The 19,403-nt window shown below is 32.1% G+C and overlaps 2 protein-coding genes and 1 pseudogene across 2 annotated transcripts; 2 read left to right on the top strand and 1 right to left on the bottom strand.

The window, feature by feature from the left end:
- The first annotated feature begins 704 nt into the window (after positions 1–704).
- Positions 705–2,996, top strand: LOC101512291 (uncharacterized). The gene is made up of 3 exons (XM_004494679.4): positions 705–1,033; positions 1,228–2,141; positions 2,586–2,996. The coding sequence occupies exons 1-2, from the start codon at positions 780–782 to the stop codon at positions 2,135–2,137; spliced, it is 1,164 nt and encodes a 387-aa protein (XP_004494736.2). The 5' UTR covers positions 705–779; the 3' UTR covers positions 2,138–2,141; positions 2,586–2,996.
- A 2,080-nt stretch (positions 2,997–5,076) lies between these two features.
- LOC101511962 (cell division cycle 5-like protein) lies at positions 5,077–11,028 on the bottom strand. Its single transcript, XM_004494678.4, has 4 exons — positions 10,828–11,028; positions 8,714–10,683; positions 7,704–7,985; positions 5,077–6,075 (listed from the first exon to the last, which is right to left on the bottom strand). Exons 2-4 carry the CDS (start codon positions 10,607–10,609, stop codon positions 5,296–5,298), a joined length of 2,958 nt encoding a protein of 985 aa, XP_004494735.1. The 5' UTR covers positions 10,610–10,683; positions 10,828–11,028; the 3' UTR covers positions 5,077–5,295.
- A 4,372-nt stretch (positions 11,029–15,400) lies between these two features.
- Positions 15,401–17,727, top strand: LOC101508643 (elongation factor 1-alpha-like; annotated as a pseudogene).
- The last annotated feature ends 1,676 nt before the right edge of the window (positions 17,728–19,403 follow it).

Below are 19,403 nucleotides of genomic sequence, written 5' to 3'. Positions count from 1 at the left end.
ATTAAAAAGTTGGGCATTTTGGTTAACAATCCTAAAAACTAGGATATATTAGTAAAAAATCCTTAGAAAAATTACATAATTATAGATAAAAATAAGAACAAAAAACGTTAACAAATATATAATTATTTCATTTTTAGCAAGTAGTTATAAAATTATGAATTTTTAGAAAGAAAAAAAAAACATAGTTTTTTAGGTTTTCTGAAGAAGGGTAAAACAGGTGTTTTGAGTAAAATATGGAATAAAGAAAATTTTACTTTCTAACACTAAATTTTAATAAAAAATTTACGGAACATGAAAACTTCAAACCAAAATATTTTCAAAAGTTGAAAAGTGAATTTTGTTAATAGCATTTAAGTTTTCTAAAGCATAAATATATTTTAAATTTTTGATGTATAGAAAAATTTCTCTTTAAACTTTTGAAAACATGTTTTGTTTAACACAACTTGAATTCTTTCTATTGACAAAAAATACAACTTGAACTTGGTAGGAAAAACTTTAATTTATTTATTTATTTATGATTTTTAATGGACATTATTGATTAGAGATAATTCTATTTAAAATTCATTAGATATTAAATATAGTATTTTTCATAATAAAAATTAAAACTCAAATTTATTATGTCTTAAAAGCTTTACTTATTTCCAATCCTTAAAATTTTCTTGAAGTAGTACATAAATGAAGCCAACTGATGGCCCAACCGAAGCCATGAAATCTGATGTCAACGGTCAAAAATGAAGATTTGAAAAGCGGAAGAACCATTTCTTTATTTAATTTATTTAATGACCGTTTGGTTCTTCTCATATTCTCTCTCTCTTTCTCTCTTTCTCTGTTTCTCAATCTTCATATTACAACATTACTTTACACAAATTATTATTATGAAGAGATGCTTTCTAGCTTGTTTTTCTTCTTCTTCTTCTTCCAAACGTAAAAATCCCTTTCCTCCCAATTCTATTCCTATTACTATTCAACAACCAACTCACCCAAACAAAGACATTCTCCTTCAAGATTCCATCCACTGGCTTTCACAATCCAAGTAAGCTCTTTGCTCTACTTGCTTTCTCTTCGTTTTGGATTTAGGGTTTCTTTTTCTTACAATTTTCTAATTTAATACTAACATCACTTTTTTTATAATCTATAACAAATTATTCATTTTCATTACTTATTGTATAGATAGATATTCTCATTCATTGACTCACACCATGTATTCATTCATTCAATTCCATTCAGAACAGAAAATGAAGAAGACCTATCTCATAACTACAACAACAAACCCCAAGAAGAAGAAGAAGAAGAAGATCATGAAGAGTGTTCTGATTCACTCTTTTCTCTTTCCATTGGTTGCAGAAAACCAGTTTCAACAGATGATAATGCTGCTGATGATACTGAAGTTAACAGTGCTCCAATTCAACAATTCCACCCTGCAAATAATCTATCTATTGTTCCATTCAAGAGTCAACAACAACCCAATGATTTGGAGGGAAAAAACAGTGAAGAAGAAGAAGTGAAACCAATAACTATGAATCACTCTCTCATTGAGTATCGATATCGCGATTGCACCGATGATGGATACAATGATATTAACCTTGATGGTGATGATGATCCTTACAATGAAAAGAGAGAGGTAGAAGGTTCAGAGGCAGAAGGTTCAGAGTCATTGTTTTCTCTACCCACTGATTATTATTATGATAATAGAAAACGAGTTTCATCAACTGAAAAAGTTGATGATGAAGTTAGCAGTATTATGGTGGCACCACAGCCCCAAGAAGAAGAAAGTAAAGGAAACAACATTGCAGAAGATGATGTTTGTTCAGTTCTGAAACCAATTGAGAATTATGTTAGTAAAGAGAACGTGAAGGTGATGAAAGAAACAATGAAGAAAGACAAAGAAAACATCAACATGATGAATAAAATTGGGGTAGATACTAGTCTCTCTAATTGGTTGGATGAATCAGACGAGAGTAATACACCAAAATCAATTACAAAAGGATGTGATTATGTGAATTTAGGAGCATGGACATTTAAAGAGATGATAAAGTATTGTTCTGCAACATCTTCTAGTCCTGTTGAGAAGTCACTTATTGGTACTGTTTGGGAGCTATTGGAGTCAGAACCGGTCTTCCAAATCAAACACCTATAGAAAGGTTAGTCAAGTAATTTTTTGTTAATTGTTAGTATTAGAAAACATTGTTATCTTTTTGAATACATTCATAAGAAGTGTGGATGTGATAGGAATGAGGTTGACCATATGTCACTAAGCATCACATTTCTAGTTTGAGACATTTTGGCATCAAATTTGATGCCAAAATGGTCATCACAATGTGAACGCAAAGCTAGTCTTGTATGGTTACAAGATCAAAAGTATGTTTTTTTTAACAATAATAAAAATAACTATTAATTTTTTGTAATTGACATTAAGCATTTGGAACCATTAAGCATTTGCCCGCGAACCCAAGAGTACTTTATTAATTTTTCAAAAAATAACTATTTTGTAGGATGAGTGAACAAACCCCAAATGCATGAAAAAATGACTTAAAAAACCAGACTAAAAACAACTTGTTTAAGTGTTTTTTGTTGATGAATTGCAGGATGGGAAACAAGATTGGAAATGAGTTCAACGACAATAAAGACTGGACTTGAAGCAGCGTTTGAAGCCAGTGTTGCTGAAAACTGAGCTCTTATATGTAAATGAGTGTCCCATTCAGAAGAGTATAGATGAACCGTGAACTTTATTATAAGGCACACTTTCTGTAGTTCAATTGTTTCCAAGTTTTGGATGATTCGAATTTCCTAGTTTTGTTTTGTGCAAATATATAAGTACATGTATTTTGTACTCCATGACACTCTTTGAATTTATCAAGTGCATAAACTCAACCACTTAGTTAAATTCAATCAGTTTTATAAATCAATCAAACTCTTCTTCTAGAATAAAAATGTCACAAAATAACATTCTCATTATGATATATTATTCCTATAAATGTATTAAATTCATTCAATTATATTCAATGTATGTACTTGTCAAAGGAAAACTAAAATGTACTGGATCTTACTTTCAGTTTATCATTCTCATATCTTTTTAGACTGTCTTACTTGACCTTCTCCATTAACATGTATGTGGAACCGTTTGTGAAGTGAAAGTTTATGAGAAAGTTCATTTATGAAAACTGTTTTCATAAATGATGCATAATAGTTTACGAAAGAAATTTATGCCATATATTGTTAATTAAAAAAAAAAGTCATATTACTAAAAAGGTCTGGTTAAAAGGGCACTTGTTAAAGAATAAAAGAAGAAATTCTTTATTCAAAACACTAAAATTTAAATTTTTAAAAAATTTAATGCACAACTTTTTATATGAATTTGATTCATCTAAAGTGGAAATTGATAAGTAAGTAAATCAATTATTTATATTATAACTACTTATAATTGATCATAATGTATATTTAATATCATTCATTCATTTAATCATCAATAGTTGATATTATTCATTTTATTCTCTAAAGTGAGTTGTTCGCCTTGAAGAAGTCAAATTGTAAACATATATTCAATATTTTTTTTATTAACTAGTGTTCTAAAAGCATTTTCAACTGAGAGTAACCCCGATGAATATTTAATTTACTTTTTGTGGACCCAAATTGTTATCTAGTATTTAAGCAATTCTTAAGCAACAAATCTAAATTTTACTCCAATGGTGATAACAATAAGCAACGCATATTTAATCCCACAAAATTTATTTTTTTACTTGAGATTGAGTCTTAAAATATATTATCTCTGATTCTTTTTTATAAAAGACAATTGTGTTATAATTTTATCCATAAAAACTAAGACTTCAAGAATTTATTTTTAAACAATCTCAAACTCAACATGAGCACACTCTAATAGTACAATAACACCAAGCTCCGCCTCTTTAGAATTTTTAATACCAAAATGTCCTAGTTTAAAAAAAATATACAGAAATGCTCTACTTTTTTGTCCCAGTTGCTCATCGCAACCTGGAGATGCGGCTTTTCGAAGGAGATATTTTTTTTTTCATTTTAACATATGGTCGTATCCCCTTGTACACATATGGTCGTATCCCCTTGTACTGTGACAAATTTTTTTTTGTTGCTATTTAAAGAATATTTGTATTTATTATTTGAATAATTTAAAAATAATTAAAACATTTAAAAAATTAAAATAGTATTATGAAAAATAATAATAATAAATTTAATAATATTATAAATTTTTATAATAATAATAATAATAACAATTTTAATAATACAAAGTCGCATCCCTAGAATGCGACCATCTGTTAAAATGAAGAAAAAAAAAATTCTGTATTTTTTTTTCAAACTAAGGCATTTTGGTATTAAAAACTCAAGAGGGATATAGGAATAAAAAACCCAGTTTTATGACACTTATTAATATTTTCTATTTTAAAATAAAGTTACGACCACTTGTTAATATTTTTCATATTAAAATAAGAACAAAGAGGATGTGCACAATAGTTATATACTAACATCCAATAATAACTTTATATTAACACTAATTTTTTTATTAACATTTAAAATTAGTATTCATTTCATGCACTACAATGAATTAGAGAAGTTCATTATTTATAGTTTGGCGTTTTAGAGAAGATACATTGGATCATGGAAAGAAAAAAAAGCATTGGACCAACCGTTGCTTCTTCATTATGATTTTTTGTAAGAGAATGCCTGATATTACCTTCCACTCCTAAATACACTACTGAGAATTAAAATTCAGTAACAAATTAAAAATTAGAAGGTTAAATGAACATTCACCTTTCTATTACACTAAATGGCTTACACTAAAATGGATTACGAGGTTGCGGGAAAGAAAAAAAATTAATCCCACGAAATGATGTACTCTTTCAATTAAAACCTACATTTGACACGTATTAGCTTCTTTTCTTTTTCTGTTGAGTTTCTTTATAAAGATAATATTATGAAAAGTCTGTATTGTTAAAGGACCATTCAACACTCGGGCATACTTTTGCCATGCTCGTCATGTCAATGGGCCAAAAAGAACATAAGAAAATTCAGTCGTTTGATAGTTTGTTCAAGGAGTTTAAGAGGAGATGGTGCGATAAAAATTAATTAAGGGAAATGTAAAAGAGCTCATCACCAACATCCACTTAAAAGTAACAAGGGCAAAACTTGGTAAAATAAACGTTCCAAACATGTGCTTTTTGATCACCCAATAAATAAGGACCCACTTTCCATGCAATTCATTCGGATATCTGGGTTGACCAATAACTCTTCAATCTAATATCTCCTTGATGATGCAGTCTCTCCACCTTAATTAGCTTCATCATTTTTACCTTCAGAAACTTGCATGTCATCAAGCGTAGATTCTCTTGTGCTATTATCAGGTTGATTAGCAGATTCCATAACCTCATCTGGAATTTGAACATCTTGACCCTCTTCATTTCCCTCATTACTTTTTATTTCCACTGCAGCACTCATATCTAGTGTGGTCTCTTTGTTTTCAATACAAGCTTCTTCAATTTTTGCACTCTCATCCTCTGCAGCAGGTGCATCTGGCAATTCCACATCCATATCATTTTTGGAGCTAGAAGTGTCCTGATCATGCACGGCGACTATTTGCTGGTCAGCTGAGAGGGGTGCCGCTTCACAATTTTCTGTACCCTGCACATTAATTTCATCGGCAGTGGCTTCTGTACTTTCAAGCACCTGATTCTTTGCTTCAGCTTTTTCTTGTTGTGTTTGTACGTCTTCTACACCATGCACATTAATTTCATCAGCCTTGACCTCATTACCCTCAAGTGCACAACTCTTTGCTTCAATTTCTTCTTGTAGTTGTGCTTGTACCCTGAACTGCTCTATTACATTTTGGGTCCTTTCCAAGTCTGCCATAAGATCCCCATACCTCTTCTGTAAAGTTCTCTCAAGTTCCTTTTGCTTTTGAACTTCAGACCAAAGATTGTTAATCCTATGCGATGCTGCTAGCTGCTCCTGCTTTTTTAAAGCTTGAAAACACTCAAATTCTGTTGCAGCCACGTCCATCTGCTTGAAAGTGGCCTCAATTTGAGGCCAGAGACCTTTTTTTGATCTCGTCTGAAAATGCAATAGCCAAAGTTAAATATTCAATTCCGATTATGGAAAAGCAGTCAAATAAAGATACGAAACTAGATTTAACTTTTCAATATGCTAAACCCATATGGGTAAAAGGGTAATTTCATTGTATAAACCTGTATAATCCTGAAAGAAAACAACAAAGATGCCAAATAAAATTGAAGATCGTCCTGCTATAAAATAAAATATCTTCTATACAAAAATGTGCTCACTTGCACTGCTAGACATTTATAGATGAAAGGGTTTGCATAAACTTCCACAAGTTTATCTTTCCTTTCCCGGCGTTACAAAGAACTGGTAAAACATCTTTCTTATGCATTTACACAGTAACACTTTCATTCAATAAAAACCCATGACCACTATGACCAATCAATTGGAAAAAAAAAAAAAAAAAAAGTCTACTGTTTAGCAGGACTTATTATTGTATAGCCTAACAATAACCTATGTGGTGATGTACTGTATAACAATGGATACACTAAAAAAAAATTCCTTTTACAAAACTACCCCTTGTTAGAGAAAATTATAGCTTTCCAAAATGTTATACTAACTTTTGGAAAAACATAAGTTGAGGCCTTATAAAACCCCATGGCCACTATGCACAATGCCACAATCAATTGAAAATTCAAATATGTACATAAACAAAATTAATATAACAAATTAACAAGGCTGGAGATCCAATAGCCAATAACAGAATTAGGGGTCCTATATCCTCACAATGGTCCAAATTCTATCTGTTTTTTGAAGCAAACACAACCATCCGATCACATCTTCTACCACCAAAACATTGACAAGTGCAACAACTGTGCCAAGTAGGACTCCTTTTACTGGCTATAACTACTTAAGAGTTTTAATTCAAACTGACCAGAACCATCTGGGCCAGCACTATGCACTGAACCAGAGGTGAACTTCCCTGCCCTGCATCTGGTGAAATATACATTAGGCGGGCAAGTTGTTGACCCAACTTTGAGCAAGCTCACATATTGGGAAATCAAGGTGGTGCCCTTAAGGCCTGAAATCTATAGTTGGAAAGTTTCATGAGACTACACATCAAAATCTAACCAAGCAGGTTGCACCCTTAAAACTTAAATTATCGATCATGTTTATGTAATAGTATGCATACAGAAGGTTTGATGGATAAGCCTTACACAAGACTATGCTTACACTAAACACAAGATAAAGTTTTAATATATTATATTAGCTTCTTCTATCATCCATAATATGGCATGGGCATGTCAAACAAGCCCTAATGAAATGACAATGTCAAACATCAATCTCAAAAAAATAAAATGAAGTGAAACCATATTTTGTGTGCATGCCTAAATTACACAAAAAATACCTATGTCACCATGATAATGAAATGCATTTCCCAACAGACTTCCATGATTTTCCCTACTCATTAGTTGAGTTCCCTAAGTTTTCAATTGCAACAGTTATAAGTAAGGATTATAAAGCATTTAATATTACAAAACCAACTGTAAAGGGCATTCAAACAACATAAACACTAGCAAAGGAACTAGACACCTAAAAGAGGTGCGACACTAGCAATAATTGAAAGAAACATTGCAAAAAAAAAAACAGATATGTAGCACTACAATATAGCAATAGCATACCTCATATCCTTGCGTGAGTACTGTAACCTTCTTCTCAAGTCGTATCATTTTCTCCTTACCATCATCCAACTTACTTCTTACATTCTCAAATTCATTCTGCAAAGCTGCTAGCTTCTCCATGTTTCCCGCAACACTTGATAAACCATAGGCATTACGGGTGACAAAGTACATTAAATCATTAATGCAAGTTGTATGTGCTTCAACAAATTCATCAAGGGAATCATTTTCATGCCCCATTGCCACACGAAGATACTGGGCTTCATCTTTTATCAACTTATCAGCCTATCAAGAACAGCATATATAAATAAATACTAACATTCAACATTGATATTATCATTCATCCACTAACAACCTCATCTCCAATTATACCATAGTCAAACTTAAAGAGTAAATTAATAACAATTAACAACAGTTTAAAAGTTTGTATTACTATCATTTGACAAATTAACATAAATAGAGAATAAATGTTGTAATATGTAATTGAGGAATAACTTGTTACAAAAATGAAAGAGGAAGATAGAACTTGGGGAATTACAACTGAATCAGGGACTTAATGAATTCACCAAAGAACAAAATGGGGAACAACAATTAGTGAGATGCTATCAAGTTGAAAAGGTGCAAGCATGATAAAATCCTTATTACAACATAGTGACATACCACCACAATATTAAACAAATTCATAGAGGAGATGGTATCATAATTTGAACTAAAAAGATATCCAATTACTTTCTATTTATTTCTACATAAGATGCTTCTTTAAGTGGTTTTTAAGAGGTGAAAAGGGGATACAATATAAGAATGAGAATGCAGGGTAATAATGGGATAAACTATTAATAGTTTTAAGATCAAGGCCACCAGAAAAAACATTTGTATCACCTACATGAAAAATCAAGTTGTGTACCAAAGGTGAAAAGGTGACCAAGCTACTTTACTAGCAAATGAAGAAAAGTGGAGTAAAAGGCACATAAAATAAAATTAAAAGGTGAGCAGATAAATTAGTAGAGGCATACATCTTTCATCTCATCTTCCTGAAAATCTTCTATCACAGGGATAGTAGGTCCATTTGCTGCTCGTTTGGCCCCCTTTTTTCTCTCCTTAATCACTATATCATCAAGTGGATACTTAGCATTATCATGCTCCAGTAAGGTTAGAAGTTCCTTTCTAATCATCTCATCGGCTTGCTCAATTGAGGTTGGCGGAACAAATGAACTCTTGTCCCCATCAGCTCTTATCAAGGAGTTTCTAATAAGCTCCAAAGATGCTGGAGGAGGCCTAGGAAGTTCCCTTTGAAGGACTTTTGATCGTTTTCTAAGTAATGCCTGCTGTCGTGCTTCTTCTTCTGCCTTCTCTCTAGCAATTCTATCAGACATATCCTCTTCGATCTTCTCCTCAGGCTCATCAGCATCTTCTTGAACTGGTTGCATCACTATCTGGTACTCATTTTTGGGTTGTGGAAGGCTGCTTAAACCAGAGCGCAAACTTTTTTTCATATCAGCTTGTCTCCGTAGCTCGAGTTTAGCACTGTCATGCATCTCCATTTCTTCATTGATATGCAGCTCATCCCTGAGAGGAGTTCCTTTTGGAGTCATGCCAAAAGAAAAACCATCCCTAGCAGGCGTCATACCACTTCTGGGAGTAAGGCCGCCTGCACTTCCAGGGGTTGCAGAGGGAGTCAGCAGTGGGTTTGGAGTGTGAATTTCCTTTTTCTTGGGAGTGACCCCAGAAAAATCCGAAGGATGCAACTCCGGGTTCTCTCCTCCCAACAGTGGTGTCTGAGACTCCCTAAGTCTGGCCAAATTTTCAGCTTCCATCATGATAGCATCTCCTTTACTAGCTGGTGTTCTCTGAGGAGTTCTTAAAGGAGTCATTGCTTGGTTGGGTGTTTGTGGATAATTAGAGAGAAGAGCGCGTGTAGCACTGCTGCCTTCACTGAATTCCTCGCTGCCCACAAGGTCACTGGCATAACCCAACTTTGCAATTTCATCCAATTCTTGGTCAGAAATCTGGGGTGGTGGAAGCATCAGTTTCGATCTCTTCCTAACTGTTTCTGGGTCATTCAGCTTGTTAGCATGCAGAATAGCAGCCGGGGCATCCTGCCTCTCTGCGATCTTATTCCTTGCAACGTCTTGCTTTCTTAACTGCGCCTCAACATCAATCCTTCTTTTACCCTCAAGTTCTTCAATAGTAGTAGGGAATGAGGGCTGCTCCACCGGCCTATCCTCATCAGTAGGATCATAAAAACCCGAAGGAGGCCTCTTCTCAAAGGGAATTTCCGCATTATAATCAATTCCTCTCCTTTTTCTCCTCCGCTGCCTAACATCAATTCCAGCAGCCTTCAATTCTCTCTTCTTCTGTAAAGAAGCAAGCCTCCTAGCTTCCTCAAGCTGTTTTTCCCTAGCTTTCCTTTTCGCTTTCTTACCCTTCGTATTAGCCAACCTTGCACGCGCTTCGGAAAGCATCTCCTTCTCGTCCTCATCCATATCAACAGGATCAGGACGAGCAGGTTTTGACTCAGGATTTGGGTCAATCTCCCCAGGCCGCAACTTCCGAGGATCGTCACCAGGCTCATAGTTATCATCCTTAACACAAGCAGCATCAAGGAGTTTCTCGTACCTTTCAAGACACTGCGAAGGAGTTCGGCCAACAATGGGAGCAATGGTTCTCCATTGAGTAGGCATAAGCTTAGCAAGATGAAGAAGTTTCTCATCTTCTTCTCTAGTCCATTCAGTTTTCTTAATGGAAGGATCTAACCATTCATACCAACGAGCTTTACATTGTTTAGCAGATTTGCGAACAAGAAGTGAAGAGATACGAGCCCATTGATTTTTACCATATTTCATAACAGCAGCTTTCAGAATTTCATCTTCGGTGTTTTTCCAAACACCTCCTTTTATCATAATCCTCATTTTCGCAAGCTTTTATTGGTGTTCCTCTCACGGAAGAGACTGAACCGGAGGAACTCCGTTAGTAGAGTCGTTTACTACAACAGGAGAAAATGAAGAAAAAAAGAATTAACAGCAACAACATCGCGAAGAATGAAAATTAGAAACACTGAAATTAATCGTAACCTAATAGTTTAAAATCGAGAAACGCGTAGAAACCGAACAACGCGTAAAAGATGTACCTGGGGTTTGGACACGGCGGCGAGGGATCTGCGGGCGACGGCGCGGCGGGTGTGGAGGTGAATTAGAAGGTGGGAAGCGAGGTAGCTAGGGTTCCGATAGTGAGAGTAAGTAAGCGGAAAAGATGAGTGACGGAAAGCAGCGGTGAAAAGACTAAAAACCTCCAATCTGTGTGCGAATGCTACCCTGTATGTTTTCTTTTGCTTCATTATACAATAAATAAATTTAATCTCAGGTTAAAATATTAACGATAAATATATATATATTCTTAACGTGAAATATTTTTTATTTTAATATTGAGCAATAATTTGATCTTTTATGTTTAAAATGTCAATAATGTTATCTTTCTTTTTTGCAAAAACTCAAAAAATTTATCAAAAATTTCAAACAAAATCCATGAAAATATGAGTTTGTTTGAATATTTGAGTTACGAATTTGATTAAATTTGTATTATATTGAATAATATAATTAATTTTATGGGTTTTGTTTGAAAATTTTGATGAAATTTTTAAATTTTTATAAAAAAAAAAGGATAACATTGTTGATATTTTAAAACATAAAAGATGAAATTGTCATTTAAAATTAAAATAAATGACCAAATCAAAAAAATTAAAAAATTAAAACATAAAAAACTAAAACGTTAACTAAAATTAAGTTAAGGGACTACGAGTAGTATTTAGTCAATTCTTAGAGATAATATTACATTTTTTTACTAATATATAAATATGTCGGATAACTGGGGATTGGTATTTCCAGCACCGACGTAACGTAATACTAAGTCGGTGGTAGATCATAATATGGAACTTCAATAGCGACATGTAGGTGAGGTGAAGATAAAGACGATCCTGCTGTATTTTGTTGTTGTGGTGTTGATTGGGAGGTCGATTGCACATGAGTATATGACAGCGATCGTAAACGGGGATCACGGAGATAGCGTTCTACATATATAAATAATTTGGTGTGTTGTCTAAACCAAATCATATATTATGTGTTATGACATAAAACACCTTTTACGATGTTACCTTGCAATACGTAATTCTAGTGCTCGTTCCAATGTTTAATTTCTTCTCTCCAAACCCAATTCTAATTATCGTCAATCTCACGCCTCATGTAGATCTCACTGTACATTTTCATGTCCTCTGGTTGTTGTGGTATTTGTTGATGGAAATCGAACTGAAGTGTGACTCTATATGTATGATGTTTTTCAACAATATAATAACATAGTAGATAAGTATATGCAGTCCAAGTGACCCTCTCTTCTTCAGAAACTTCATGTTGGAACCCGAGATAAGGTCTCTAATAAAACTTATATGAAAAAAATAAGTTAAAGTAATTATAACAAATATAAAAAATAAAATATTTAAAAAGTTTGAATAAATGTGAATGAATATATTACTTCCTCAACCATCATGTGATCAATTGTTTTTCGGTATCCTTCTACGTAGTTATGAGAAACTTTAGCAACATTTAGACTACCAGAACTAAACATGTCGAATATAACAAAAATAAAAAATATAATAAAATTAGTAATATGGTAAGCAATTGATTTTAAAAAAAGAAAAAAATAATATAGTTACCTTTGTGCAATTGGAAATATCCATGGTTTGGGAGATTGTGGATCGACACAAGACAAACGATATCATGTCTAGTTTTGCAACAACAATGCACATCCTCCCATAGATATTACACCTAATTTCGTTGCAAGACATAATTCTGTGTAAAATGTAGTTAAAATTGTTGAACTTCAACTATATTGAGATGCTTTATTTAAATCTCCTAACACTGAAATATATTTTAGATGTACACGGTTATTAGATTTGTCAAACATCAATAACCCTCAGATCATATGTAGGATATATGCTCGACACGATACTTATTTTTCTAATACAGGTGCATCTTCATTTTTCACCAACATCGTTAAACGTATCCTTGAGCCACTTTAATATAATAGAATTATCTTCTGTTGCTCCTTCGGGTTGGATAACTCCTAAGTAATGTTGACAAACTTCTTTAACGTGCACAAAATTGGAACCGCTAATAGCTAAACCAGAAACATTTAACTCTAAAATGTAATATACATCTTCTAAAGTTAGTGTGCACTCATCTACTGGAAAATGAAGCGTGTGAGTTTCAGGTCTCCATCTCTCAACCATAGCAGTAATCAGATTGACATCTATTTTATAATTTCCGAGTTTGATCATTTCACCGAAGTCAGTCGCTTGCAAATATGGTAATATGACTTCATTTGATTTTTTGTTAACATGACATTTCAGTTTATCCTTTAAGGGTGACTAAAATTAACAACATATAACAAAAATAAAATAAATAATGAGAATAAATCAATTATAAATAAAATAAATTAAAAAATCAGAATAAAAAAATTATAAATAAAATAAAATAATTAATGAGACTTAAAAAATAAAAAATAAAATAAAATATTTAAATACTTACAGATGCTTTAATGTATTTGATTTCAGTTCTATTGGTAGCAGTTGCACATAATGAGAACGACAATGTAATTCCTATTGTTTATGCTATTGTGGAAGGTGAGACAAAAGAGGGTTGAAGTTTCTTTTGGAGAAATTTGAGAAAATATGTCACTCAACAAGTCAACATTTGTTTGATTTCAGATAGACATGAATCCATGAGTGCTTATAATAATCCGAATAATGGGTAGCAAGATCCTCCGTCAAAGCATATGTTATGCGTCCGACATATTTCACAATATTTTGCAAGAGAATTTAAGGACAATGCTTTGAAGCAAAAAATTATTATAATTAGTGTAATTTTTAATAATTTCATTTTTAATTTATATAATTGTCTATTATTTCAATACAAGTTACTCGATTAATCAGCCTACATATCGATACTACCACAGAGAAATTGACATAGTAAACCCATAGGCTTTGAAATGGTTAGACGACATACCTCGACAAGGTTGGATTCAAGTATTCGATAGAGGTAGCCGTTGGGGTCGGATGACAACCAACCTTGTGGAGTCGATCAACGCAGTATTAAAAGGCCCGCACAACTTTCCTATCACTGCTTTGGTCCAATCAACTTATACTAAAACAGGGACATTGTTTCCAACCATGAGAAAACGACGCGCATCAATTTTAGCTTATAGTCAGGTATACATAGAAACTTGCATAAGTTTTATGAAATTGGAAATAAGTAAATCCAATAGTCATAGGGTGGATAGTTTTTATCGGAGCAACCATACTTTCATAGTCCACGAGACAATGGTTCCAAGAGAAGGACGACCAATTGTTCATTTCATTGTAAACCTTTCTAACTAGTGGTGCGAGTGTGGGAAAGATCAAGCTAAACATATGTCTTGTTGACATGTGAAAGCAGCATGTTCTAGCATAAAATATAATTATTAGAGCCTTATACCTTATGTGTACAAGGTGGAAACGATACTAAAAATCTACAATGAAGCGTTCCAACTCATATCAAACGAAGGATATTGACACAATATGAAGGTGTTATGGTGTGTCGCAATCCACTAATGTGAAGAGTCAGGTCGCTCAAAGAGTAAATGCATTAGAACAGAAATGGACACTACATAAAGAGTACCAAGAAAATGTGGATTATATCGGGTCTCTGGTCATACTAGTAAACATTGTCCAAACGGTGCTGACACATCTACTCAAATTGAATGTTTTTTTTTTTTAATGTATTTTTTAAAATTTATAATATAATTTAATCATTTTAATTAAATAATTATAATTATAATAATTTTTAATTATAATTATAATAATTATTTATTATAATAATAATAATTAAAATATAAAATTTATTTATAATTTAGTAATGTATTTTATTTTAATTTATTATTAATATTTTTATTTTTTTAAATAATTAAATTAATTTTAATTTATTATCCTAATTAATAACAAATGTTAAAAATAAAAAAATCAGTTAGGTCATTTCATGGGGAAGCGACCTCCTATTAGGTTTTCAATTTTCCCTTCAGCCGGTCGCTTCTTGGAGAAGTGACTTCCTCCTTAAAAAAAAAAAGTAGGACATTCGCTTAAATAAATTTTAAAATTGGATATTTTCAAAATAAAAAAAATAAAAAGAGATATTATTATCAAAAAAAGTCCTTAATATACGTCAGACATAAAATATATTTAATTTTTTAGAGATTAATAAATATGATAAAAAAATTCTTAGAGAGGTCAAAAAATTTATAGTTTAAAAGGGCAAAAAATGAAAGACCCCAAAACCAAAAAACCCATAAATTTTGGTAAGCTTAGCGGCCAACTTTTTCAAAATAAAAAATTGGAAATTTATTTTCGAGAAATTTTTTTCAATTTTTTAAAGATTTACATTTTTTTATTTTTTCCTCGAAAATTTTTTAATTTGAAAAAAAATCAAAAATTTCAATTTTTTTTTTTGATTTTGACACAAAATCAAAAAATAATATTTTAGATTTTTTTAAATAAATTTTTTGATATTAATATTATAATAAGTTATAAATCATAAAAAGATTTACTTTTATTTTTTTATCAATATTAAAAGATTTGATTTATTTTTTTTTTGTCAATATTAAAATATTTGATTTGATATTAACAATCCACATCTTTATATATAAACCCTTCTAACTCTATGTTCTCTACCCACTGCACTCTTTCTCTTTCTGGGGTTTTAACTCAGTCTTCTCCTTCAAGGTAAACAGGATCCTATTTTCTTTCTTATCGATTTTCTTCTTCGATTCTTCGGTTTTTAGCATTAGTTCAGATATGCGATGTGATTTCATAGGATCCTTAGATTTTAGGAATTGGTACTGAATATGTAGTTTTTATTTGATATGAATGCAACAATATTTGAGTATCTATCTTTTCGTTGTTAGCTTATAAACATAAACGACATAAACAAGTGATATTCGGATTATACTGTGTTTGCTTGATATTTTGAAAGACATGGCGTCTTCCTCTTTCAATATTATATTGATGACTTGGATTGTGTCTTTATTTTGTTAGCATGTTTCTGATATTAGTATTATTTTGTTTTAATTTTTGTTCTGGATCATACTTGTGTATTCTGAAGCTATCAATTTTTGGGTATCAATCTTTTCACCAAGAGTTTTATGCTGTGGTACTTAATACACGTCAGACATAAAATATATTTAATTTTTGAGAGACTAATAAATATGATAAAGATGTTCTTTTTGAATTGTTTACTTGTATTTATTTTGTGTCTGCTTGAAACATGCCGTGTCTTGCCTTTTTGATGTTGTATTGTATAGTTGACATGGGTTGTGCATTTTTATTTGTGAGAATGCTGTTGTTGCTAGTACTTTATTTATCTATTTTTAATTTGAAAACTGGTGTTTTATTTTTCTTATGTATTGTTTTCTCACTTTCTGTGTTGAAATTGCAGTTATTTTGTGATTTTAAGCTCAAGGACTAATGGGTAAAGAGAAAGTTCACATCAACATTGTGGTCATTGGCCATGTGGACTCTGGGAAGTCAACCACCACAGGTCACTTGATCTACAAGCTTGGAGGTATTGACAAGCGTGTCATTGAGAGGTTTGAGAAGGAAGCTGCTGAGATGAACAAGCGTTCATTTAAGTATGCCTGGGTTCTTGACAAGCTCAAGGCTGAGCGTGAAAGAGGTATCACAATTGACATTGCTCTGTGGAAGTTTGAGACAACTAAGTATTACTGCACCGTCATTGATGCCCCCGGACACAGAGATTTCATTAAGAACATGATTACTGGAACATCCCAAGCTGATTGTGCTGTCCTTATCATTGATTCCACTACTGGTGGTTTTGAAGCTGGTATTACTCCAAGGCTAGGTATGATGAAATTGTGAAGGAAGTTTCATCCTATTTGAAGAAGGTTGGCTACAACCCAGAAAAAATTCCATTTGTTCCCATCTCTGGTTTTGAGGGAGATAACATGATTGAGCGCTCTACAAACCTTGACTGGTACAAGGGTCCAACCCTTCTTGAGGCCCTTGACCAAATCAATGAGCCTAAGAGGCCATCAGACAAGCCCCTCCGATTACCACTTCAGGATGTCTACAAGATTGGAGGAATTGGTACTGTGCCTGTGGGGCGTGTCGAGACTGGTGTCTTGAAACCTGGATTTGTCGTGACTTTTGCGCCCACTGGACTGTCAACTGAAGTCAAGTCTGTTGAGATGCATCATGAAGCTCTCACTGAGGCCCTTCCTGGTGACAATGTTGGATTTAATGTTAAGAATGTTGCTGTCAAGGATCTCAAGCGTGGTTACGTTGCCTCAAACTCCAAGGATGACCCTGCCAAGGAGGCTGGTAACTTTACATCCCAAGTTATCATCATGAATCACCCTGGCCAGATTGGTAATGGTTATGCCCCTGTTCTTGACTGCCACACCTCCCACATCGCCGTCAAGTTTGCTGAGCTTATTACCAAGATTGACAGGCGTTCTGGTAAGGAGATTGAGAAGGAGCCGAAATTCCTGAAGAATGGCGATGCTGGTCTTGTGAAGATGATTCCAACCAAGCCCATGGTGGTTGAGACTTTTGCTGAGTATCCTCCTCTTGGGCGTTTTGCTGTCAGAGACATGCGTCAAACTGTGGCTGTGGGAGTCATCAAGAGTGTGGAGAAGAAGGAACCTAGTGGAGTTAAGCCAAAGAAGAAGTGAACCGTGCAGGATCATCCATCTAGGGTAGTCTATTGGCTTGACTACAATAGATGGTTTGTTCTTAATAGTTCTTATATTTCTCATTTACTTATTTTGTATAAGTCTGCACCGTCGTCTCGCAACATTTGTTCTCAAAACTGGGTTCTAGATCGACGGTGGCATGACTATTTGGTATTTCTGTTTATGTTTATATTTTTTTATTATGTTTCTGTGAGAATGATTCTATTTTATATATGGTATTAATGAATGAATTTTTACATATGGTATTAATGAATTAATATACATATATGCTAAGATTCCATGAATATACCAAAAACAATTCTGGTATTAATGAATGAATTTTTAACACTAAATAAAAGGAATAAATCAGTTCTAATTAATGTTAAAGATTGATCGAATAAAACTAGGTCTATAATAATTTGCAATATATTCGCACAAAAAAAAATCAATTTGACAATCTTGCTTATGATAAGTAGAATGTGCTTGTTTTTTTAATCAAAGTTTGATAATATATTTTAATTTTAATCTAATATTTTATTCACAAAAGAACAAAAATATCACTAAATCGATAAATATTTCACTCACAAAAAGTATAAAATTTCACTCAATTAAGGTTATATTGGTGTAAATAGGTAGTTGGTTACACTGATTCAATTAATTTTGTTATATTAATCATTATCAATTGATCATAGGGGTAGACAGTTCAAAATTGAGAAATACCTCACAAACTCCCAAACTATAAAATGTTTCATGTAAGGACACATTTTCAAGATTTATCTGACAAAACTAGGACTAAAATAATTTGCAATATATTCACACACAAAAAAATCAATTTGACAATCTTGCTTATGATAAGTAGAATGTCCTTGTTTTTTTAATCAAAGTGTTGAGTCAAAATATCATTTTGAAGTTTTAAAGATAATAAATATTTTAAATTACATTTTTAAGACCGATTTGATGTTTTAAATATCGATAATATATTTTGATTTTAATCTAATATCTCATTCACAAAAGAACAAAATATTACTCAATTAATAAATATTTCACTCACAAAAAAACAAAATATCACTCAATTAATAAATATCTCACTCACAAAAAAACAAAATATAATTCAATTAAGATTATATCGGTGTAAATAGGTGGTTGATCACACCTATTTTTGTTATATTTGATTAGGAAAGTGCAATTTTTTTTGAAAAAAAGTGCCGCAAACCTTCAAGATTATTCTTATGTTGCAAAGATAAAATTGTGTTATTTATAAATTTATATATATAAATATATAAATGTGTTATTTAAAAATATGTTATTTAACATCTAATAAAAAAGGTTAAGTCCTTCAAAAATAATTAGTTAATAATACTGTATTTGGCTCTACAATATATTAGTATTTTCTCACGTCGCAATGCAAGACAAAAGAGATACTACAATTGTGAGCTTCTAATTCCCAATACTATAAGCAAACACGTACAAAATAAGTGACACTACAAATGAAAATGTTTTTTTTATTAAAAAATATTCATTTATTCAAATTAAAATTCACAAATTCGTATTAATAGCATTTAACGAAAATGTTTATAAATTTAACGAAATTAAAGTGGATAAAATATTTATGTATTTGGATTTATAACATTCACGATGTTAAAGTCTGAATTTATTTGTAGCAGATCAATTAGTATGTCAATCTAAACAAAATGAATTTTACAATAAGACGGGAAAATAATGTTGCACTTAGACGACAAAATATTAGAAAACACGATGTAAAAATAATTTATTTAGATAAAATAACAAAAAAAAAATGTAGATGAACAATTTCGAACCCAAAAATTGCCTTAAGGCTCTTTTGGAATATATTTTAAAATAAGTTGAATAGAATGAAAGATAATGAAGTGGAATGAAAAAGACTATAGCAAAATGAAACAAAGTATTCATTCTATT

The sequence above is a fragment of the Cicer arietinum genome, chromosome 3 (assembly GCF_000331145.2).
Source record: "Cicer arietinum cultivar CDC Frontier isolate Library 1 chromosome 3, Cicar.CDCFrontier_v2.0, whole genome shotgun sequence".
Lineage (NCBI taxonomy): Eukaryota > Viridiplantae > Streptophyta > Magnoliopsida > Fabales > Fabaceae > Cicer > Cicer arietinum.
Note: the sequence above shows the minus strand (reverse complement) of the source record. Positions and strands in the feature narration are given on the sequence as shown.